This window comes from Ctenopharyngodon idella, chromosome 4 (assembly GCF_019924925.1).
Source record: "Ctenopharyngodon idella isolate HZGC_01 chromosome 4, HZGC01, whole genome shotgun sequence".
NCBI classification, from domain to species: Eukaryota; Metazoa; Chordata; class Actinopteri; order Cypriniformes; family Xenocyprididae; genus Ctenopharyngodon; species Ctenopharyngodon idella.
Window position 1 is genome coordinate 7,471,279 of NC_067223.1, and position 14,807 is coordinate 7,486,085.

Consider the following 14,807-nt stretch of genomic DNA (forward strand, 5'->3'; position numbering starts at 1 on the left):
TGCTACAGTTTTACCTTTTTAAAGCAACAAATGGATATTGTTTAAATTTTTTTTTTTTTTTTTTTTGAATGCATGTATTTCTAATTAAATTGATTATTCCTGTAATATCTATCTTTCCAGGCATCTACACACACAACACAAAGGACCTTTCTGATTAAGTAACTCAATACGATCCACTTCCATAATGCATTGACATTTGTGGAAACGTGGTCCTTCATTTAGCATGCGAGACAAGGACTGCAATCATTCTGTCAGCTCCCATTAATTATAACTGGACACAATGCTTCCTGTTGGAATTTCATAAACTGGATACTGTAATCCTCTGAGTGGGTGAGATAGAGAGAAATAGAGTTCTTTGTGCTGTGTGAATGCGCATGTGTTTGTTCCTCTTGTAGCTTATTTCAAGATGTGTTATCAAACTGTCATTAGTCAAATGTTATGTTTTGCCATTCAGTGTTGCTATGCGGTCTCAAGTTTTGAGTCTGTTTAAATATTCTCCTCTGATTGAGGTTCATGTTGGGTTTCCATGTTAGAAAGTGGTGAAATCAAAGGTTTATGGGAAACTTATCACCATTATTTCATACATTAAGAACAAAGTCATGTTGGGTTCCGCCACTGGAAATATCATCTGTGTAAAACATTTGACTTGTTTTTTCCACACCCAGCTTAATGTCGATGTGTGTGTCGCTATAAATCTTTGGAAAGAAAAAAAATGAGGAAAAACTCCACTAAGACTAATTGCAAAATTAACCGCAGGTCTGTTCATATAGGTACAACTGTTCACTTTTTACGGTCGTCTGGCGGAAGCTAGTTATTTTAGTTTTTAAAGTTTTAAATATGGATATTTTTCTCACACAAACGCATTGCTTCGCTTCATAAGGCCTTTATTAACCCCCTGGAGCTGTGTGGATATCTTTTATGATGGATGGATGCACTTTTTTGGGCTTCAAAATCTCATCCTCTATTCAAAGCTTGAAAGAGCCAGGACATTTTAATATAACTCCGATTGTATTCGTCTGAAAGAAGAAAGTCATATAATCCTAGGATGGCTTGAGGGTTGAGTAAATCATGAGGTAATTTTCATTTTTTGGGTGAACTATCCCTTTAAGAACATTTTTTGTTTAATTTTATAAGACAAAAAGACCACTTGATGTTACTATACAGTACCGTCAAGGTTTTATGTTTATTATAGTGCAACAAGAAAGCACAGGCCATTATGACAAACCCATACCAGCTTGTAAGGTGCAATGAAAGTACAATCTTATCAATGGACTGCAAGTTTCAGCTTTTACACACATTGCCAAATTCTTGCCCTTTATCAGATGAGTAAATGCTCACTGAACCTGTGAACAGGGAAGCCTCTGCCGTAAATGAAGATAGGGCAGGGTTGGGGATGCTCTCCCCTCTTGCTGGCACAGGGGATTGGGTGGGGTGCCTCTCTACCCGCTGCCTGGCACTGGGCATTTCCAGGAGTGCGTCTTTGCCAGGCCTCAATTACGGGGGAGTCATCCAGAACATATTGTAGCAATTACAGCTCCATATAAATCAATATGCTTCTGCTTAAAAAAGTGATCTGATCCCAGCACGCTCTGGATCCAGTCTCCTTCAGGTCCATTTTGATTTCTCTCTCCTTTTCTAAAGGCAAGAGCATTATTTCACACTTCGAGAGTGATTAAGTTCACTTAAACCAGCTTCACATTCTTTTATGTAACCATTAACTGAACCATGTTGGAGGTTAGTGGAGGCTATAAATATTGAGTCAAATTTATTGGCAAACAAGAATTTGGTCTTAATTTGCAGCATAAATATATTTTTTTGAAACTGAAATGTTTTATTCTAGATCACAACTGACAAAGTGAAACATCAGACACACACACACACACACACACACACACACACACACACACACACGGGTTGCCATGTTTTATGGGGACATTCCATAGTTGTAATGGTTTTTATACTGTACAAACTGTATATTCTATCCCCCTACACTACCCCTACCCCTAAACCTACCCATCATAGAAAACTTTCTGCTATTATAGATTTTCAAAAAAGATCATTCTGTATGATTTATAAGCTTGTTTCCTCATGGGGACCAAAAATGTCCAAACAAGGTCAAAATTTACTGGTATTACTTTTCATGTGGAGACATTTGGTCCCCATAACGTATAGGGAATACCAGGACCACACACACACACACACACACACACACACACACACACACACAGCCACCTGCCGACTAGCACCTCACTGCATGCCTATAAATATGAAAACTTGCAGTGATTCAAATCCTTTCAGAGTAGACCCATCATCATTTGTTGTATTACGGCATCTTGTGTCGAAAGATGGTACTGCATCTCTCTTATTTATTATTTAATTATTATTATAGGCTAGAATAGATGTCGTCTTCATTAAATTATTATAAAATGATTAAAAACGTAATTAAAAGCTGAAAGCTGAAAAAGTACAGAAACGAGAAAAAGCAATGCCTTCTTTGTTCAGTGGTCTAGAGACAATGATTTACTCCTGAATAATGTCACTGACAAATTGTAATTTGTCCATTGCTGGACAAATTGTAATTTGTCTATTGTCCATTTGTCCAATTTGTCCAATGTAATTTGTCCATTGTAATACCCATTTCGTTAAAAAAAAACGTGTAAGACTTAAAAAATAAAAGTATTATTTAGTCCCATCTTACATGACCAATTAGAGACAATATCCAGACAAATAAGCCCCGCCCATTTTCTGGTACTCAAACGCTTGTTTCCCTTCAACAAGACACTAAATTTCGACACTTAAAGCGCCTAAAAGCAATTTAAAGGAGCAGAGACTTACTAAGGTAGGAAGAACAGCAAAAATAAAACGTCTATGAAGGAATTTGAGAACTTTTTTTCTGAAATTTAAGTGAGAGAAGGTGTACTATTTTACTTATAGAGGATATAATCATATTTTCATGTTGTGTGTATGTATGTGGAAGAGAGGTATGAATGAATTAATGATGTCTGAGGTAACTAGGGCATGTTATAATAATGAATGTGTGTAAAGTGTGTTCATAAGACAGTGGAGCAATGGAGCTCAAACCTCTCATATATCATCACAATACAGAGTCCCAGCAGTTTTCTCCCTCATCTATCATATCCTCTGCACACATACACACTCATAAAGCACTTGCTTCGGAAAAAGAATGTTATTAAAGCAGTAATATATGAACAAACTTAAACAAGTGTTCCACCGTATGACAACAAATAAAATAAAAACATGCAAAAGTGTTTTTTTATTATATTATACTGTATAAATATATTTTATTAAATGTTATTATTAATTTTATACATTAATTAAATATTATCAGGTATATTAAGCAAGCAAGCAAACAAACAAATAAATATGTATATATTTATTCATGGTATCACATCACAAAATACTCAGTACTTCACCAAAATACTCTGGCAATTAACAATATCTACTGTATAGTATAACACATCTCTAAATGTCTATAATTTAATTTATTTGTGCTTTTGTAACTGTTAAAATCTTATTTCTATTCTTCTTTGATCATACAAACATCTACAAACAAATATAATGTGATTTTAAGGTTCCCTTTTTTGAGTGCAAAAATGATCCCCATCACATATAATACAACTCTTAAGTTTGTGCACTTGGAATGGAAGCATTTTACAAACAAAAGATGTAATAATCACTATTATCAGCTAAACATTACATCATAAACATTTCCTTAAAATGGTGTACATTAAACATTGAAATTTCTTTAAAAATAAAGCTCTACCACAAAAACATACTACCTTAAAATATCTATAAATGTCTTTCAGAAGTTTAAAGAGCTTGTGAAATATGACAGAAATTGCATATAATCATATTATCAACAGCATCAATAAACTATACAGCAAGGAAATATCTTATATACCTCAACTAGTGTTAATGAAACAGCTGGTCACAAACTGTGATTTGCTGGTTAATGATTATTAGAATAAACTGTATTTGAGAAAATGTGACCATAGAGGCATCTGAGTGGATCAGTCTGTTAAAGAGCAACACGTTATTGCTAGTCTAGGTTTTAGTTAGCTGGTAAACTTTGACAAAACAAAACATACATCAATGTGGGAGGTAATTATTCCATGTCTCCACAAATAAAGCTTTTTTTGTAAAGTGTGCATGTTTTAAATGTGTTGAAGAGCTTGTGGACGTTGACAACAGTGAGGTTCCTTTATACGATGCAAGACCAGTCACTGGGGGTCCGTCCATACTGCAACAGGGCAAAAATGGGTAACACTTTAATTCTATAGACCACTTTAAACAACTTCTAACTATAAGTACCTTTGCAACTATGTCAGCTACCAGTCATTAAAGTATTAGTAGACTGTCTGCTTAATATCTGCTAACACTTTATTTTTAATGCTCCCTCAACAGACATATTGACTATAAGTAACTTTTTAACTACATGACAACTTATTCTACTAACCCAAACCCTAACACCTAACTCTAACCTAACAGTCTACTATCAGTCTACTAATGCTCTAATGAGAGTTAGTTGACATGTAGTTGCAAAGTTACTTATACTTAGTAGACTGTCCACCAAAGTGGACCACCAAAATAAAGTGTAAAACAAAAAGGTTATGACGATGAAAACAATATTACCCAAGAAAAAGTCACCCAAAACCTCATAATTCTATTTGTCCCATGTGGTTTGGGATGGGGGAATAGAAAGGTGGGGTTATTTGTTTATTTATTTTTTAAATTCTTGTTAAGGAGTTGCAAGAATACAGCAAATTTAAAACTTGAAAGTATCTCAATTTTTCCATTTCACCACAGGGGGGCGAGGGCAAAACAATTTATAGGCCCCATTTTTGTGCTCAGTCACCACATGATAACCAGCACAACAAATGAACAAAAATCTATGAGAAAACTTTAAAAAGTGTTCCACCATTACAGCAAATAAATAAAATACAAATATGCAAATATTTATATAATTATATGTTATAAATATTAATATTATATATTAATTAAATAACAGGTATATTAAGCTGAATCAATTTCTAAACTAACCAAGTATGAATGTACATGTGTGTGTTTGTGTGTGTAGTCTGGTGTCTTACCTGAATATCTGTGAGCTCCTTTAACAGTCTAGAGGCAAGTGGAGGGAAGCTTCCCTCACATGGAATATGTAGATTCTAATGGTCAGGAGATTAGTATAAGAAAAACATGTGGAAAATTTGTAAAGCTCAAAAAATTTGCCAAGTTTTTGACCCAGAAGTGGATATCTGTTGATTCGTCTGCATGTTTTGATAGTGAACTAGTGTGCGGTGCTCTTACCATCCAAAACAAACTAAACTCACCTCTCCCTGATATAAGATCCTGCCAACTGGGCTAACGACACAAGCTGTTCCAGAACCAAACATCTCCCTCACTCTGTTTTCCTCCAGAGCCTGCTGAAGGTCGGCCATGGTCAAATAGCGCTCGGACACTTTAAACTCGCCCTGTTAGTAAAAATGAAAACCAACCAATTTGAACCAAGCATATGCAGGACAAAAACACAAAAAAGAAAAAACCTTTTGTACCTTTTGTCACATGATTCTGTTTTTTGTTAGTTCTTGTCTCATGTGTTGTCATGGGCTGCATCCTAAATCGCATACTCTCTTGAGTAGGTACTTATTTTGAATAAGTAATTACTTCACAACCTCTAAAAAGTATGTTCTATATAGTATGAAAGTGTAGTATGAATATAATCTGAACATACTGCCAACATACTACCATACTTTTGCTTTCTCTTTTATTCGCCATGTTGCCCTTATCACGTGACCCACCAGTGTCAGTTATGTCGCTTCACTGCCATTCACAAATCCTCTCCCGTGGCCTCATGGGATAGTAAAGTGTCCATCGTATGCACGCTTCAGAATCTTGCCGGAAGAAGTAGGTAATCCGGGTACTTTTTGCTTTCTCTTTTATGAGTACTGTTATTATATGTGAATAAAAGCCTAAATTCAAACTGTTAATCATATAAAGTGATCATGTCTCTTCAAAAAAACTGGACTAAACCACTCAATTAATATGGATTAGTTTTACGATCTCTTTATGAACTTTTTGAAGCGTCAAAGTGGTAGTTGCGTAACTGTCAATGGAGGGACAGAAATCACTTAGATTTCATAAAAAAGATCTTCATTTGTGTTCCGAAGATGAATGAAAGTCTTACACCGTGTCTACACTGGACACGACCGTTGTCACTCGCATCGCAAGAGCTAAAAGCTGTCTACACTGGACACGACAAAGGACATTGGACATTTATTACTCATCCTCATGATGTTCTACACCCGTAAGACCTTTGTTCATCTTCGGAACACAAATTAAGATATTGTTGATGAAATCCGATGGCTCAGTGAGGCCTCCATTGCCAGCAATGTTACTACACCTCTCAAAGTCCATAAAGGTACTAAAAACATATTTGAAACAGTTCATGTGACTTCAGTGGTTCTATCTTAATATTATAAAGTGATAAGAATACTTTTTGTGCGCCAAAAAAACAAAATAACGAATTTTCAACAATATCTATATGGGCCGATTTCAAAACACTGCTTCATGAAGCTTCTGAGCTTTATGAATTTTTTGTTTTGAATTAGTGATTTGGATCTCCTATCAAACGGCTAAACTGCTAAAATCACGTGACTTTGGCGCTCCGATTCACTGATTCGATTCGTAAAGCTCTGAAGCAGTGTTTTAAAATCAACCCATATAAATATTGTTGAAAAGTCGTTATTTTGTTTTTTGGCGCACAAAAAGTATTCTTGTCGCTTTATAATATTAAGATAGAACCACTGTACTCACATGAACTGTTTCAAATATGTTTTTAGTACCTTTATGGATCTTGAGAGGTGCAGTAACATTGCTGGCAATGCAGGCCTCACTGAGCTATCATATTTCATCAACAATATCTTAATTTGTGTTTCGAAGATGAACGAAGGTCTTACGGGTGTAGAATGACATGAGGCTGAGTAATAAATGACATTATTTTCATTTTTGGGTGAACTAACCCTTTAAGGGCTATATATTACTACGCTAATGTGCAGATTTTATTGGCAGATGAGGTACAAAGTGGTCCCTTTTTTAAAGGCAATTCCCCACCCCAGTGACAAGCTGTTGTATCCCTAAAGATACATTTTTTGTAACACATTTTTTATCTGACAGTATGGTTTTGACAGTTTTTACCCATTTGCGAGCAAGTTCTAGGATGCTTTGCCGTGTAACTCCCGGCAGAATTATGCCATCCAGAGGTGGTGTTGCAAGCTCCTCCTCTGGAAAGAAAAAAAAATCCATAGATTTTCATTATAAACAATTGCTCAAATACCATTTGTGTCTCTTATGAAGACATGGCAAAGTTGCTCTGGACTGTCACTTTCTTTTTTGACCACTAGAGGTCTTTAGTGATCTGCACCAAGCCAGAGAATGAGAATCTAAATCATCATTGATTTGTAGCTTTTGAAGGTCCTGCAAATTTACTTTGAGCTCCATATATTTTGACTTCCATATACTCTATATTGTCTGTTAAAGTAAAAATACATAACCAATCTATCAAAACACAGAGTGAAAGAGTAACTTTCACAAATGTTTGATTATCAACAGTCATCACCTCCTTTCTCATTGATCCAGTAGAGGAAAAGGTTCATGGTGCCGACCTCTGTGATCTGATGGTTGTCCCCATACAGCCACAGAACCTGCTGACAGCCGTAATCCACAGCCTCATACTGGGCATAGATAGACGCTCCATAGTTTCTAAAAAAATGTAAGTTTCACACGTTGTATCTTCTTCACAAACCAAGATCTGTCTTCACCCTGAAAAAACCAATTGTCCTGCTGCATCATCCCTTCAGAGGCTGATACAGCACTGGCTGCTTTGCTGAGACTAATTCTGCTCTCATGCTCTCAAGTTTTGAGCCATGTGAGCCACATTGCATAGATTTAAAATAGCTATTAGCACACATAACTCCAGAAGTTTACTATGAGGCTTTCAAAATTAAACCAAGCTTGCAGGATTTGGATCAAGGGTAAGAACGTGCCAATAAGTGTGCAACAATGCTCCTCATTCATTCAGTGTTTTGCAGTAAAATACTGAGTCATGAAGACACACAAACAAACACAGTGGAATATCTCTCGCTAAGTTGCTTACCCTCCCATCTTGCAGTCTCCTGTCCCTCCTCTCCAAGCTCGGATGTATTTAGAGTCGGCCCACAGAGACACTGGTTTAGCTCCTGTGCTGAAGTACGATCCCACAGGACTGAGGATGACGAACAGCAATGCACTGGAGGGCTTCTTCACACCAAGGGTGGGCTGCTCACACACATGCATATGTAACGAGAACATTGGTTACAAGCTACAAAAGTAGGTTTTTGAATTTATAGCCAACATAGATTTATATCCATGAACATATTATGGACAGATTCATAAATGCATGTTCAGACATTAGTATACATTTATGAAATACACAAGACATGAAAAGCTGAAATAGTGAGTTTATTGCAAGAATGAGGGTTTTGTGTAGCTATAACCTCTGTGCCCAGGAAGGTGGGACGGATGTACAAACTGGCAGAGTCTGAGTGGGGAACCCAGTCCTGATCCACCTCCACCAACTTCCTGATGCACTCCAACAACTCTGCACCATCAAAACTCTACAGATAAACAAAGAAAATGAGAAACAGAACTGCAGTTTAGTGTCGCTATCTTAATTATATACTGAATGTGATGGAGTAAAGAGGGGAGAGACGTCAGTCTTACAGGCAGGCAGGCCCTGTGGGCGGACTTCTGCATCCGATTCATGTTCATCATGGGTCTGAAGAGACGCACTTTGTTATCTGGCCCCCGGTACACCTTCATACCCTCAAAAAGCTGCACACAGTACGCATTTACATTTAAACATAAATAAACTGTAATCATTAGCTGTGGATGTCAAATGATTTTATTTGATGTCTAACCACACAGATGGCGAGGACAGACCTGTACAGCGTAATGCAGGGCAGAACAGCCTGGATGTATGGACAGGTTCCCAAAAGGCTGGATATGCGGCTTTTGCCAGCCTTCCTCGAGACTCCACTCGATGGTCAGCATGTGGTCAGTGAAAACCGTCCCAAATATCAGGCCATTTAGGTCAGGTTTTGGCTTATGGGTCTTTGCTAACTGTATCACTGTGTCTGCGGCCTAAACAGAATGCGGCCAAAAATAATCAGCATCAGATGACATAATACACCAGACAACAGCTTTGTACAGACACAGAATAGGGTCAGCCTGTGAAATTCTTCCCTCTATCCCTCTTTTTCTATGGATCTCTCTCCCTGACAGAAATGCACTCAAACCCTGTGATTAGACACTGTCACAGATTACATGTTCCTTCAGCAGCCCTCTGTAATCTAGGATTACGGTGGAAAGGTGAGTACCATACTGCTCTCAGTGTTAATGAGACTGTCCACAGCACAGGCAGCGGACTACACTAGACCTAAACTTAGATTAATAAATCAATTCTCCTTATATATTTTCACAGGCCCAATAAAAAAATCATCCATCAATCCATCCATCCATCCATCTACACCAATCAGGCATAACATTATGACCACCTTCCTAATATTGTGTTGGTCCCCCTTTTGCTGCCAAAACAGCCCTGACCCGTCGAGGCATGGACTCCACTAGACCCCTGAAGGTGTGCTGTGGTATCTGGCACCAAGATGTTAGCAGCAGATCCTTTAAGTCCTGTAAGTTCTGAGGTGGGGCCTCCATGGATCGGACTTGTTTGTTCAACACATCCCACAGATGCTCGACTGGATTGAGATCTGGGGAATTTGGAGGCCAAGTCAACACCTCAAACTCGTTGCTGTGCTCCTCAAACCATTCCTGAACCATTTTTGCTTTGTGGCAGGGTGCATTATCCTGCTGAAAGAGGCCACAGCCACCAGGGAATACCATTTCCATGAAAGAATGTACATGGTACGTGTCAAAGTAACATCCACATGGATGGCAGGACCCAAGGTTTCCCAGCAGAACATTGCCAAAAGCATCACACTGCCTCCGCTGGTTTGTCTTCCTCCCATAGTGCATCCTGGTGCCATGTGTTCCCGAGGTAAGCGTCGCACACGCACCCGTCCATCCACATGATGTTAAAGAAAACGTGATCCATCAGACCAGGCCACCTTCTTCCATTGCTCCGTGGTCCAGTTCTGATGCTCACGTGCCCACTGTTGGCGCTTTCGGTGGTGGACAGGGGTCAGCATGGGCACCCTGACTGATCTGCGGCTATGCAGCCCCATACGCAACAAACTGCGATGCACTGTGTATTCTGACACCTTTCAATCAGAACCAGCATTAACTTCTTGATCAATTTGACCTACAGTAGCTCATCTGTTGGATCGGACCACACTATCTATCTACATTTTTTTATTTATTAAAAAAAATAAATGGCACCTGCATATTATTCTTGCATGTAATGCAAAGACATTTCATTTTTAAGTGTTTCTAAAGTGTTCAAATACTTTTTGGGGCTGCTGTATTGGCCTGCAGTTTTGGACATCTGTCTAATTCATGGACTGTCAATTAAAATGATATCTGATATCTATATATCTGAGGTGCTTCATTTTCAAGGTGCTGACTCGTAAATCAGTGCTAATCTGAAGACTGTGCTGTCTGACACCTCAGTTTACGAGTGCTTTGTGAGTACCTGACTATAAATATGCTAGATCCAATTGAACAACGGTCTGTAATCTCTGCTGAGTCTCGAGAGCAATCATGTGGCAGATTTATAATGGTGGTCAACAGACGTGTTTTCAGATCTTTAGTTAGTATGCTAATTAATACTTTTACTTAGAATGATCAGACTCAGTGCTTTCTTGAAAGGCTATCATTTTGTTTAGGTTACACTGTAGTGAGAGCTGCAGTGTGGCCATCATCAGTTCACTGCCTTGTGTGACCTCATCCACAATAGTCTTCAGTCCCTTCAAGAGGCTTAAATGCGATTATCCTCATCAATAGACAAACAATGCCCTGCATGCTGCCATGATGAACCCATAAATAAACACCTTTGCAAAAAGCCTTATTTTAGCAGCAGCAGCTCACGTGTTGTGCCTTTTGATCTGATGCCTCTTATATGAGGGATTGGAAAGAATGTCAGATGTCCATCGATCACAAAATTGCCAGATTGAGGCTTATTTCTGTTTAATGACATCTGATATTTAACTAATGCTATATGTGCTCTTGAAATGATTAAATTAAGAGCATCTTAGAAGAATAGAATCTTAGGAGAACAGTGACGGAAAAAATATGAAATTGGAGGACAAAATTATATTTCAATGCTTTTGTGTTCAGTATCATTCAGTATATTTCAAGTGTGCCCTAAATAGCAATGCCTGATTTTTTTTTTAAGTAAAATCCTTTCAGTAAACCAATTGATCTGGATTGAATGACTTGTTCAAGTTCAACTCACTGACTTAAATTTCAATCTGTTCCACACACACAGCTATCATATGACTTTAAACAGCTTAAAATATAGTGCACAAGTCACATGAACTAATTTTATGATATTTTATAGTGCTCTTGTTTCCATTTCGAAGCTTGGAAGCTTCACTCCCCATTCATTGTAATGTAGAGAAAAAAATGACCAGCAGTAACTATATACTGTTTTAAAATTAGATATTCTCTCATCCATATATAAATTGACTTCTTATGTTAGGAATGATTGCAGATATCAGACTATGTTTACTTTAAGGCAATGGTGTGATTTAGCCTGTGTGGAAAAGAACTTAATCACCACCTGAGTCAGAGAAAGGTAGAGACAGAGGGCATGCCGAAAGCCAAGCCAAGCTTGATTGACAGGGCTTACAGTGATCTGAGAGACTGGATTCTGTTTTACTCAGCACGGGACCTCTTGGAAGAACCAGGGCCCTTCTGCTAACTGCCAAAAAGAGGGGTCCAAGGTCACATTTTGAAACCATGGAAGTGAAAATGTGCCATATAGGGGAAAAGGGGTCTACTACAAGTGAACTCAAGACACTAGGACTTAAAATGCTCTTTTGCTATGCTGAAATAGTGTGTGGACACTGATATGACCATAAGACAAGAAAAAAGTGGATTTATCTGAAGAATCAAGATTTCACTGAGGATAAGAGTTTCTAACTGTCTGGTGCATCAATCAAACATCAGAATGATGCCGCTGGACATCTCGCTGAAGGCAAGTACTATATCTTACAGTATATATACAGTATATACATATATTTATGGTAATCTGTAATATGTGTATATAATATTCCATACCTTAAAGCTAGAGGCATTGTCAGCCACACCATTATTCTCAAGCTCCTAAAAGGAAACAAACATACAACATATGTTAAAATATAATAAGCATAAGCATATTTGAAGTTGGAATATGCAATCAGATCATTTAATTTCTAATCTGATACATTTCCAAAGCACTTTAAGTACCTTAAAAAATAAAGGAATGTTAATTCCTGCTAATTTATGCTGATGCTCTTCACCGATTTAATTTAATACCGTTGAGTGCTTCTCAAAAACAAAACGAGCAATGTTGGTCTTACATTTCCATGCTCTTAACAATGTCTTTCCTTAGGAAATGTCTAGGATATCACATAATTCTTAAGATTAACTGAGTCATCTTCATGTTTTATTATAATTAAGGATGCATGTGATGCATAGGCTACTTCATATTTCTGATAAGATCTGCGATATAAAAAGAACTCATAAATTATATGCAAGTATGGATACTGTCAAATTAAAAAATCAAAATATCAAGCTAAAAACATGCATACTTGAGTGAAACTAAAAAGCTTAGAAACAGACTGAAGAAATCAAGATGCCAAAAAATGTCCTGACCTCTGTCCTGAAACTGAAACCGGAATCTTTATTTAGTATAGCTGTTTATAGAATGATTGCAAACTGAGTTTCAGTCTTCAGCAACAGCTATAATTATAACTTCTTTCGATCAAAGACTGTGCTGTGGTATAAGTTGTTTCCTCAAAAGGATGATTTAGCATTATTTTTGTCAAAATATAAAGTGTCATTTGCACTTCTAAAAAAGCTGTGAGCATCATTGGCTTGTAATCTCAAAGCACAAAAAGATAAAAGTCATAGTGACCTGCAGGTGAAAAATGGACTTTGTGCTTTGAAGGTATAAATGAAGGAGTAAAAAAGTATAATTTTTGCCTTAGAAATGTATTGAGCAAGAATACAAGCATTCTGTTTCAATAATACGCAAGTTGATTTACAAATTATCCAAAATAATGCTTAAGTAGGCTAAAATAATAAAGTTAGAAAGTCATGACCTACTAAATATGACCTTTTACTTAAGGCTAAACTGCAAGCAGTAAGAAGCACGAATTGTAATTTTCAATTGCAACAGACCTCTGCTCCAGTAAAATATCCACCAAAATAATACCTTAATCAGTTGGCTGCATAATTAAGTAGGCCTACTTTACATCCCTGATGAACTCACCCACTCAGACATCATCACGTTCGGTCAGTAAATGAACTTGAAGTGGCTTGAAACATGAATAGATATGTGTGAGTGAGACGGTTTTTAGTGACCAATCAGATGGGTTGAATTAAAGGCGCACCTCCATGTGTCCTTCACTATACTTGCAATGTTTACAGAAGATTTGTTGCTTAATGGTCTGAAATGAACGCGACCGTTAAAAACAATAAAGAATTAACAAATAAATGAGCTCTAAAGTGTTTTTAGTTAAATATCAACCAATGTAGAAAAGGGAAACCTGAGAAATTTCGATTTTCGATAAACTATAAGCACAAAAAAAAAAAAAAATGAATACATAAATCTTATTGTCGATAGCGTAAGGTAGTAGTCGCCTATTCCACGTGCCTTTAACATGGAAAGCATCAAATGTAACTAAAACATATTTTTATATTTGACTAAAAACCCTGAGAGGGGACTTTGCTTCCCCATGTCATTAGTCCATGACATATGTGTATCAATGATGCGCGTAACTGCAACGTGCATATGACCAACGCATGCATAGCCTACATTACCTTTAGAGATAATACATACGTTATATAACATAACATATTTCCTATATAACACAGTATACTCCTGTGTTGTTATCCATTTCAATACACAATAATGCGTTCAAAAATGCGAAAGACAGAGATTTCGTTAATCTCTTTCTTAACGCACACGCATGACCACCGAGCGTACATTTGCATACATACGCGGTTCTGTGTAAAATATGAAGGGGTTTAACTACATTTATCAGATACATAAAGGTTGAAACGCTAATGAATGCGACGCGTGCTCCTTTACCTTGTGAGAATGAGATGATGATGGTGCGCTCGTGGCTGATGCAACGCTCGCCATGATGAATGTGCTCCGTCTGTAAACCTCTTACAGATTACACCATATCAAAGCTAGTGTGCTAAAACAAACAAAGCATGATTAAAAAGTGTACTATGATTTTTTTATTATTTTTTTGGGGGGGTGGGGGGATAATAATATGTGTAATCATTATAAATTATATTGATAGTGTGAATGGAGAAAAAAACCTTATGGGAAATTATTTGTAGTTGGAAATTAAAATGGACAATAGTTTATTTAAACATAAGATTTCAGTTTTAAAATATATTTAAATATATATGGCACAAGATATGGTACTGTTTCCATAGGTCTACTTAAGTTATATCTATAATATATGTACATGGTCACAAAAACTTTATATCTTTATATAGCATACGTTAAATATGCGTTTATTTGATTACATTTTTAATAATATGCACATTCATTTGAGTGAAAATATGAGGAA

The 14,807-nt window shown here is 37.0% G+C and overlaps 1 protein-coding gene across 3 annotated transcripts; it reads right to left on the reverse strand.

Moving 5' to 3' along the window:
- Nucleotides 1-3,379: 3,379 nt before the first annotated feature.
- Nucleotides 3,380-14,432, reverse strand: bcat1 (branched chain amino-acid transaminase 1, cytosolic). 3 transcript variants are annotated; one of them, XM_051892115.1, is made up of 11 exons: nucleotides 14,312-14,432; nucleotides 12,295-12,339; nucleotides 8,998-9,198; nucleotides 8,779-8,889; nucleotides 8,553-8,672; nucleotides 8,174-8,334; nucleotides 7,637-7,779; nucleotides 7,216-7,301; nucleotides 5,352-5,492; nucleotides 5,112-5,186; nucleotides 3,380-4,261 (listed from the first exon to the last, which is right to left on the reverse strand). In XM_051892115.1, exons 1-11 carry the CDS (start codon nucleotides 14,363-14,365, stop codon nucleotides 4,223-4,225), a joined length of 1,176 nt encoding a protein of 391 aa, XP_051748075.1. In that variant the 5' UTR covers nucleotides 14,366-14,432; the 3' UTR covers nucleotides 3,380-4,222. The 3 variants fall into 3 exon arrangements, with proteins under 3 accessions (XP_051748075.1, XP_051748076.1, XP_051748077.1); XM_051892116.1 differs by lacking the exon at nucleotides 14,312-14,432 and adding an exon at nucleotides 13,490-13,598; XM_051892117.1 differs by lacking the exon at nucleotides 14,312-14,432 and adding an exon at nucleotides 13,433-13,453.
- Between the last annotated feature and the right edge of the window lie 375 nt (nucleotides 14,433-14,807).